The following is a 10,803-nucleotide window of genomic DNA, read 5'->3' as shown; positions in this document are numbered from 1 at the left end:
TTCTGCTAAAAAACCCTACAAAAGTACGACTTACTAAAGAAATACGGGTTCATTTCTGCTATGGATATTTCCCGTGCGCTCGCCGTATTTCAATCTCGTATAAAATCGTTTTGCGGAATTTATTTCATTTTCCTTTCGTATGTTAGTTATTTATGTTATATATTATGATTGAATATTGTTAAACACCCAACAAAAATACCTTTAATTAAAATAATACAGGTGTTTTCCTTTTTAGTTGTATTCCGGATTAATGTGTGGCCGTCTCACATTATCAAGTATCAAATACCATTTTTTTATGGTGTGCGAGATGGACAAAGTTTTGTCCATCAAATTTACCATTTAATTAAGTGGTTTTAGTAACACTTTCTTCAAACGCTGCGATGACAAGAAAATTCTGACTTTGAAAGTAATTAAACATTTCACAAAATCAGACCTGGACACCAGCATAATGTATTTTCAAAGAAAACGCAGTAGAAATACATTCCCTCAATATTTTGTATGAATATAACATAGCTGTGTAATTATTGTGTGCTTGTTATGAAGCTTTCATCTAAATCTAATCGGACAACAAATTTTCAATAAAAATATCTCATAAATGTCATATAATGCGTTTCAGTACAAATAGAATTAATCTTCCAATATCTTAAGCGGCTTCGGATTCGTAAGACAAAAAAAATGAATGAAATAAATTAAATAAAAATAAATAATTTTACGCTTGTGGCATTTTGTAGCAGTCCATATATTTCAATACAGCATGTAAAAAATAATTTGAAATGAAACACCTGTAAATGTTAAGATTAAGACTAACATGTCGGAAAATGCATGAAATCGAACCCGCTTTACTTTTGAATTTTTCATTGTACATGTATTATTTATTTGGAGATGTTACAAATGTATTAACGGGACATGCTTCCAAATGGACATTTAAAAAATGCAAATCGTTGATTTGTGTATGTGAAATAACGTACAAATAAATCATTTTAATCAAATTTCAATAGCGTGATTAACGCTTTTGCTAGCGACTGAGTGTTTTCTATCAAATTTTGTGAAACTTACGATGAAATCGGTAATGAAAAAATCAACTAAAATTTCAGAATTTTTATAATAATTGCGGTGCAGCTTTTTCAACAACAGTCAATAAATATTAAAAACATACCGATTTTTCGTGTGTTCGAGTCGCAGATGGCATCTGGTACATAAACCTTTCGAATATCCGTAAAACAGCAGGAACGGATTGTATTCCTGCCAAACTTTATCGTATTGTTTCGTAATTTCACTTAATTCGTTGTTCTTTGACATGACTTCGCGTTGTTTTAAGTCTATTTCCAATTCAATGGGACTTCTGTATTTACTAGTACAATCTAGTCTATATTCGTTGTTATCTGGAAAGTTCAGAGATCGCTTGGATGTAGAAGTTCCATCCGTGTTAAAAGATCCTAGACCAGACAGTCCTTTGACCGCTGGAGAACTACCCTCCTGTACTTTCACACTGATTTTCGGAGTTCCACTTTTGAACGCGTGCTTTGCTAATTTCAAAAATCTGTGGTAATTTCGCTCCGTTAGGTCCACGTAGGTATTCTCATCATCAAGAAAACTTATTTTCAGTACGAAAAGTCTCTGTAAAAATGGTATCTCCGATTTCAGGAAATGTTCGAATTCAGTATATCCCATTCCAAACAAATCAGCATAGTTGCAATCCATCAGAGTACATCTTTGCGTCCCGTGATATTCGTAATGCACTTTAATATCAACAGGATCACTTCCTACAAATTTTGAAGAAGCCATACTGCTGATTTTCTCGCATAAATGGTGCAACTGCGACGTTACAACTGACGCATTTTTTTTTATCAAGTGACACCGCCCTTTACTGAAATGTCAAAATTTTACTCCTTATCTGATTGGACCGGCAATGTTCACAGGTACAGCTCTCAATGACATGTTGGCAGATACCGAGATCATAAAGGGAAAACGGTTGTTTGAAGTGTTCCGAAAGTAAACGAGTGCAAATTTACAAACGGGAAACATCTTCTTAACGGGTAGTAATCTTCCAATACTTAAGCGGCTTCGGATTCGTAAGACAAAAAAAATGAATGAAATAAATTAAAATAAAAATAAATAATTTTACGCTTGTGGCATTTGTAGCAGTCCATATATTTCAATACAGCATGGAAAATATAATTTGAAATGAAACACCTGTAAATGATTAAGATTTAAGACTAACATGTCGGAAAATGGCATGAAATCGAACCCGCTTTACTTTTGACTTTTTCATTGTACATGTATTATTTATTTGGAGATGTTACAAATGTATTAACGGGACATGCTTCCAAATGGACATTTAAAAAATGCAAATCGTTGATTTGTGTATGTGAAATAACGTACAAATAAATCATTTTATATCAAATTTCAATAGCGTGATTAACGCTTTTGCTAGCGACTGAGTGTTTTTCTATCAAATTTCGTGAAACTTACGATGAAATCGGTAATGAAAAATCAACTAAAATTTCAGAATTTTTATAATAATCTGGCGGTGCAGCTTTTTCAACAACAGTCATATAAATATTAAAAACATACCGATTTTTCGTGTGTTCGAGTCGCAGATGGCATCTGGTACATAAACCTTTCGAATTATCCGTAAAACAGCAGGAACGGGATTGTATTCCTGCCAAACTTTATCGTATTGTTTCGTAATTTCACTTAATTCGTTGTTCTTTGACATGACTTCGCGTTGTTTTAAGTCTATTTCCAATTCAATGGGACTTCTGTATTTACTAGTTCAATCTAGTCTATATTCGTTGTCATCTGGAAAGTTCAGAGATCGCTTGGATGTAGAAGTTCCATCCGTGTTAAAAGATCCTAGACTAGACAGTCCTTTGACCGCTGGAGAACTACCCTCCTGTACTTTCACACTGATTTTCGGAGTTCCACTTTTGAACGCGTGCGTTGCTAATTTCAAAAATCTGTGGTAATTTCGCTCCGTTAGGTCCACGTAGGTATTCTCATCATCAAGAAAACTTATTTTCAGTACGAAAAATGGTATCTCCGATTTCAGGAAATGTTCGAATTCAGTATATCCCATTCCAAACAAATCAGCATAGTTGCAATTCATCAGAGCACATCTTTGCGTCCCGTGATATTCGTAATGCACTTTAATATCAACAGGATCACTTCCTACAAAAAAATTTGAAGAAGCTATACTGCTGATTTTCTCGCATAAATGGTGCAACTGCGACGTTACAACTGACGCATTTTTTTTTATCAAGTGACACCGCCCTTTACTGAAATATCAAAATTTTACTCTTTATCTGATTGGACCGGCAATGTTCACAGGTACAGCTCTCAATGACATGTTGGCAGATACCGAGATCATAAAGGGAAAACGGTTGTTTGAAGTGTTCCGAAAGTAAACGAGTGCAAATTTACAAACGGAAAACATCTTCTTAACGGGTAGTAAGAGATAAAAATTCTAAATGGTATATACCGCCAGAGGTTTTTACAAATCACACCCATTTGCCCCAGTTTTGTTCTGGTTATGTGGTGATAATGACATCCAAAGTAGTTGGTGAGCTCTTTAAGAAAGCTAGAGTAACGCCGCTGATAAACGTAGATGACGTGTATATGTTCGGTCAGCTCACTCATGATATTCAAGAGATAAATTTTGTCAACATTAAACAAAATCTTACTCTATTGCAAGATAATGGATTGAATACATACAGGAAAGGAAAAAGTGATTTGATAGCAGTTAATGTGCAATATTCGTCAGCTATGGAGGAATTGTGGTCTTTAACCTTGATCGAATCTTATTCGTCGAAAATATAGGTGCGACGTCATGTCACACCTTAAGATGGAATTTTTGCGACTGACGAAATTGTATATAGGTAGCATGATTTATTTATGGTTTTCTTTTGATAATGTGTCCTGTGTCAGTTTTTCAAACATATCCAAATCAAGTAAATATTACGAAATACAAGATTGCATTAACTTAACTAGATAGGGTTTTGTCTCACAGGCTTAAAGTAGAATAAGACTATATATGAAAATAGAATATATCTGATCTGTAATAAACTAGAAGACGAGCACCATGTGTTTTGTATAAAGATTTAAGAAAGAAGTATCTGTAGCTATAATTTTTAAATAAAAGTCAAAGCATGCACAAAGCAATCGAACTATCACATCCGAAAACATAAAAATCAGTAGAAATCTAGCTAATTTTGAGAAAAGCAAATCTTATGCGACAAAAGTAAATGTAAAACATCACAGACATTATATTTCAACGTTATCTTAATAATCTTTTTTATTATCGTACTTCAACCGCACTTGAATCGAAATATATTCTAAAGTTACAACTTTGCAATTGTTAGGTAAACATTTTGCGAGACTATATAAATAAAACCGTTGAAAATTTTTGACAAAATGAGGTGTATTTTTCATGAATGGACATATACTCATTAAGTATATTGCCGCCATCGACAATGCTTTGCCAAAATTGTTTATACATGTCAAGGTTTGATAACGGGTCATATTGACCTACATCAGATATATTATGTCTCGCATACTTCTGTATGAATGTTAAATAAACTTCTTCAAACTATTGGTCCTATCATAAGGTGGTCTCAATTAACTTTTGAGTCATCCTCATACTGTTCATACTGTGAAGAATTTTCATTATTATTATTATTATTGTTATTGTTGTCGTGTTGTTGTTGTGGCACGTTCTACACAAGAAACTAAAAAAATCTGAACAAATATTTTCATTTTGACAGAACAGGATTTGGCAAAATGAAAACAATGTTCAAACTACAACACATGTGGACTCTAAAGATTTTTTTTTTCATTTTTGCAAAATTATTGAGAAATTCGCGTATTTATTTTTAGGTAAATGATTAAATAAAACAATCTATAGGTTACATGTACAATGACATCTATATTCTTAGATGTTACAGCATAAAATTTTCTCTTTGATTATTTAATACAAAGCATAATTCATTTCTCAAATGTTACATTCAAAGTGAAATAAAGACTAATTAAACGTATATATGAGATGCCAAGAAAATGACATAACATAGACATATAACACATGTCTTCCTTTTAATTATTATCAGTAAAAACCAGTTATATCGCCATTTGGGAATGGCAATGTGTCACTCGAAAACATGAAATCATAGCCAATGAATACATTCTTCCTGTTTCGTGTCTTAAAATGAAATCGTGTTGAATTAAGATCGTTTGTAAATAGTATTACATGCCTTTATGTTATAAATGGGTCTGCTTACATTTAATCAAAATTAATGTCTGTGTACCTTATGATACCTGAGATACCGCCTAATGAAAGTCATTTGAGTATGTTATCTGAACTTGTATAGAAAAAGGACAGATAACATTTCTATTTAACTTAACTGTAAACATTTGACAAACAGTGGTTATTTTAATCCATCTAGAACTATGAGCATAGATCAGTTCAGCTTGCGACTACCTCAAGCAGAAACTTATTCAGTCATAGTCTTGATTAAACAAAATACAAGACTCAAAAACAGTAACAAAATGCAAAGCAAATGTATATGAAAAGCCGTCTAGATTTGGGGGCACCCGCTCTGTTTAAACATTGAGCAAAGGCAATGTGAGAAATGAAATCCTTTCTTGCAATGAGATTTACTATCGCTTTAAAGCGATATTGTCACTGTGACCCATAGTATGCACAGGCACGCACGCTCACCTCTTATTTAAACATTTTTTGCTATGAACACTGCATTCGAGATAATTAGCGTTTGGCACAAACACAAACTTCATCATGTGCAAATAGATAAAACATGTGCATTTAGAATCTGTGCATGCAGTCAGATTTGTTTCATATCAACAAAGAAAATAAAATCTTTCTTGATATATTTTCAGATGTTGCAAATGGACCTTTAAAAATGACGTCAGTACGATCGGCGCGTATTACAGCTATTCGGCTATGTTTTAACCTTTTCCGAGGTGAGGTCAACTGTATCTCAGCATTATGCTTCCTAGTACTTGTCTTCGTTTTCCTTTCTATGGTGGTAAATATGAAACGCACGCCCACTATAATGACGTCACTCTAGCATGCTAGACTGAATTGGAAAGACCTAGAAAAGGAATCTGAAAATACTATACTTATTGAACATGAAGATGGAAATGTTTATATTGCTTTTAAAATGAAGGAGTCTGCTAAAATCGTTAAACATTTAAAAACTGGTATTAAAGACCTTAAACAGTCACGTGATTTAATGTCCGAAACGAGGCACGTTTTCGCAGAAAACAAATTTAGCAATATGAAAAAGGTGAATAATAAAACTGAAGGTGAAAGAAAGACTGGACCTGACGATCTTTCTTTAGCGAATGGACATTATTTCCCTCTGACAGTTTCGAGCAACCCTTACAACATTAACAGCAAATTCGTGTGCAAAGGAGTAAAAGAATTGTCGTTTATTGTAGTAGTACATTCTGCCACCACACATTTCATGAGACGGTCATCAATCAGAGAAACTTGGGCCAATTTTAAGCTCTTTAAAAGACATTCAATGAGAATAGTGTTCAATCTTGGAAAACCTGAGAAGGACTCAACGCAAGCTCTTATTGAACATGAATCGGCAGTGAATAAAGATATCGTACAAGGGAATTTTATAGATTCGTGTAGAAACCTTACTCATAAAGGTGTTTTAGGACTTAGGTGGATTTCAGAGTTCTGTAAGCAAGCAGAAATTATTGGCAAAGTTGACGATGACGTTTTCCTAAATGTGTTCAAACTAATGGAAGAATTAGAATCAAATTTTAGAAACAAAACGAGACAAATATGGTGTCCAGTGAGGAATAAAGGAACAAGTCAGATTCAGAGAAAGAAAGGGAAGTGGAAAATCGATGAGAACGAATTTAAAAATATGACATATTTTCCGGTGACGTATTGTAATGGATTTTTCACAGTTATCACAAGAGATATTATACAAGAAATGTATGAAGCAGCCAGAGTTACGCCATTCTTTTGGGTGGACGATGTATATTTGTTTGGGCTTTTGCCGGACAAAATTAAAAATGTTAAACACGCTCCCTTGATGAATCTCAATTTGAATGAGAAAGACATTTTTGAATCAAAGGACAAGAAGTGCCATCTTCTAGTTGCTAATGCGCATTCTGATGGTATAATGGACAAATTCTGGTTTAGTGCACTACAACAATACAAAACACTAGCACAAAAATACTCAAAGGACGGACTGTTTGTTTGAATGTTTGTTTTCCTTTTGCGAGTCGAAAGGTTCTTTATACAACAAAAACAGCATATATGCTGTTTTTAGGTTATTATCTTGGTAGTGTAAAGTAGAATGATTCAGTAAAGAGAAGATTGTTGAACAGACTCCACGTTGCTAAACTAACTTGATATTTGCTAAGGAATACTTTACTACTTATAATCTTGTCTACGTAATACGTAAACAATCACCGCTGCTGGTGACCTGCTATACATCTGAAATTTTGTAAAACCTTGGCAACTGTGGTCTTTTGTTTAACCTTATAGACATACATTTGTATATATTCTGCATGGTAAACGCACGAAATATAACATCTGAAACGGTTTTGAAATGATGATTACTTTTTTTACCTACAATATTTATGTTTTAATATGTATGCGTTTAGATGGACAATTAGCAAAATTATGAATATTAAAAAAAACATATGATTTTATCAATCATAAATTATGAACATTAAAAAAAACAAACACACATTTCAAGAGTTTCCATTCAAGTACATGTGTTAACAACTGAAATATACACTGTTTACACCGAGCTTAAAACCGCAATTTTCTGCAAATAGACCTCACCTTTGTTGATGTTTATACTTTTAATCCCAAATAAAAATCCACACCTTTGCCTTTGTTGATAAATAAAATATATAATTAAACCTGGTTCAAAGACCATACCTTGTCAATGTATATACGGTTCAACCTGATGAAAAAGACACTTCTATATAGTTTTATATACAGTTGTCAATGTATTAGTGTTCGTCAATGTTTATACTCAGGTCAAAGGTTTAAACACGGACTAAGACTACACCTTTTTCAAGGTATATACAGTTGAACTCTGTTTAAAGACCGTGCTTTTGTCGATAAATATACAGTTAAACCCCGGTTTAAATACCGCACATTTGTCCATGTATGTATAGTTCAATACATATTAAAGATTACACTTTCACTTTAATTCAGCTCAACGCTACTGACGTCATGGACGTTATATACAAAAATGTTTTTAAACTTTCATAGGCTTTCGAGAAATGTTAGCTCTAATACTACAGATATATTGTCTAATTCATATTTCAGTATATTCTTAAAAGAATAATGTTAACGATGGCTTAATGCACAATACACTCTTTAAATGCCTAACCACGCCTTTTCCAAATGATAGGTTATTAGAGAATTTAAATTGCCATGACAACACAGACATAAGGAACATATTTTTAAATGAATGAATACATTTGCTGTTTATACCAATGATGCTATTTTTCACATATTTTCTCAAAACAGTTTTAGTATTAGATATAATAGCTTTTTGTTTTAAGATACCCATTGTTAACCTTTCTCCAACCACTCCACTGTTTTCGGAATCATGATTAATGCTTGAAGTTTATTTTGGAAATGTGTAAAATGATGTAAATAAAAATGGAAAATAATCAGTGAGTTATTGGGAGTATTCCTTCATGTAAGCATTCGTTTTGAATGAATACGTTGAAAAGTTATAATCAGCGTTAATAATGTAAATTAGAGGAAACTTTGTTACATTTTCATTATCAACTAGCTCGTCCACATGGCTGCGATACCACTGGCACTCAAAACAAACAAAAAAGTGTTATCACTCAGGGTGGTTGATACTCCTAGACGTTTCTTTGGTAAACAGATGTGTGATCATGAGCTTTGAACTTCAAGTGTGACATTAACCTAGGACCTCATGACCGGTTTATGCACTTAGCAACAATTGATGCTTATTTCATGAAAATCCACTCAGTGATTAAGGATATTATGGCGTGGACACAAGTTTGAGCTACTCTTATCTTTGACCTCCAAGTGTTACCTCTTGACATTGAACCTAGTGAGTGACTGGAGTTGTGCACTCTGCAAGTGAGCCGTGCCATGAGAAAACCAACATAGTGGGTTTGCGACCAGCATGGGTCCAGACCAGCCTGCGCATCCGCGCAGACTGGTCAGGATCCATGCTGTTCGCTTTTAAAGCCTATTGTAATTAGAGAAACCTTTAGCGAACAGCATGGATCCTGACCAGACTGCGCGGATGCGCAGGCTGGTCTGGATCCATGCTGGTCGCAAACTCACTATGTTGATTCTCTCATGGCGCGGCTCAAGTCGTCTTGGTGAAGTAAATATCTGATGATAGTTTTATGAAAATCGTCCAAGCGATTAACACCAAAAGTGACATTGACATTGAATCAAGTGACATAGGTTGTGCATTCCACACGCCATCTTGATGAGATGAATATGTCATACCCTTCGTTGTGGTATAGAAGATGGTATGTCACATTTTATACTGACACCGGACTGACCAGTCCTATACATTTCTTTTAATGCTGAGCGCCAAGCAAGGAAGCTAATAGTACCCTTTTTTACTTCTTTGGTTTGACACGGCCAGAGAGCGAACCCAGGTCCTCCAACACCTGAAGCAACTGGGCTACTAAGGCGGATGAAGGGAGAGGAAACGACATTAAGCTATAATACATATATCATTCCCGATACCTTGCGGCCCCAACTTGTAGCATTCCCCCTCATACGCACTTCCGATACACTGTATTCCCTTTACTCCATTTATCTGGTAAAAAGGGATTCTAGCAATTCCTCCTTTTGACACATCACTTTCCTCTACTCTGACAAAGCAATTCCAATTCTCCGCTCTTCCGATATATAGAGTTACTATAACAGTAGCCTGGTCTGGGATGCTGTATTCGGCTCGAGATAATTTTGCCAGGTCGGATAGCACGAGGCGCGCAAGCGCCGAGTTTGATCCAACTTAGCAAAATAGAGCCGAATGCAAAATCCCAGATCTAGCTACTGTTATAATGACCTTTTTTAACATACCTCCGCGTTTTTGTTTGTAGTTTTATTAAACGATACCTTCAATGTTTTAACAGTTTATCGTTGTTAAAATAGAACTGTTTTTTAGTTATTATGTGCGCTATTTATAGAACAGCGTCAGGGCATGTATTTTAAATGAAAGTAGTCAAACAACATACAATACGAAAGGTACAATACGGATTTTTGTCTGCCTGTTCGTATTTACTTGTTAAATACAAGCCGTCATTTTGTCAGAAGTGATATAGGTTTTTGATAAATAAATTATCCCGTTCTTCGATCTTACGACACATACAACGTTCCTGCTCTTCTATGACACAAAAATACCAACGCAAACAGCGTTTATACTTTTCCAGGACACTGATATCCCGCTCCTCCAGAGACTACGGAAACATCAACATGTATATATGCATTGTGATAGCTGGGACTTTTTATCGCTAACGCTTACCATAAAACATAAAATTTAAAAAAGCATCTGTCTCAAGGGCATTTTAAAAAACAGAAATGAAAATAAACAAAGAAGTATAAATCATTGACAGATAAGATGATATATTATTAGTTTCAAAGTACATAAATCATTTTTTTATTTTTATTACATACTGTGCAACCAACTTGAGTGTTTGTATAGTTGCACAAGTAAATATTCCCTGGGATGAATGTTATTTTTAATTCAAATTTACAATAAGTAACCTTTCTAAAAATGTTCCTTCTTCTTGTTCATTCAT

At 34.2% G+C, this 10,803-nt stretch overlaps 1 protein-coding gene across 1 annotated transcript; it reads left to right on the top strand.

Annotated features, from left to right (window-relative positions):
* The first annotated feature begins 3,550 nt into the window (after nucleotides 1-3,550).
* On the top strand, nucleotides 3,551-7,238 carry LOC128557353 (beta-1,3-galactosyltransferase 1-like). The gene is made up of 2 exons (XM_053544658.1): nucleotides 3,551-3,878; nucleotides 5,890-7,238. The coding sequence occupies exon 2, from the start codon at nucleotides 6,174-6,176 to the stop codon at nucleotides 7,236-7,238; it is 1,065 nt and encodes a 354-aa protein (XP_053400633.1). The 5' UTR covers nucleotides 3,551-3,878; nucleotides 5,890-6,173.
* Nucleotides 7,239-10,803: the final 3,565 nt, after the last annotated feature.

This window comes from Mercenaria mercenaria, chromosome 5 (genome assembly GCF_021730395.1).
Source record: "Mercenaria mercenaria strain notata chromosome 5, MADL_Memer_1, whole genome shotgun sequence".
Taxonomy (NCBI): domain Eukaryota; kingdom Metazoa; phylum Mollusca; class Bivalvia; order Venerida; family Veneridae; genus Mercenaria; species Mercenaria mercenaria.
This window is presented reverse-complemented; position numbering and strand designations above follow the sequence as displayed.

Excerpts from the sequence above, each read along its gene's own strand:
- LOC128557353 (XM_053544658.1), top strand. The coding sequence starts at position 6,174 with ATGAAGGAGTCTGCTAAAATCGTTAAACATTTAAAAACTGGTATTAAA.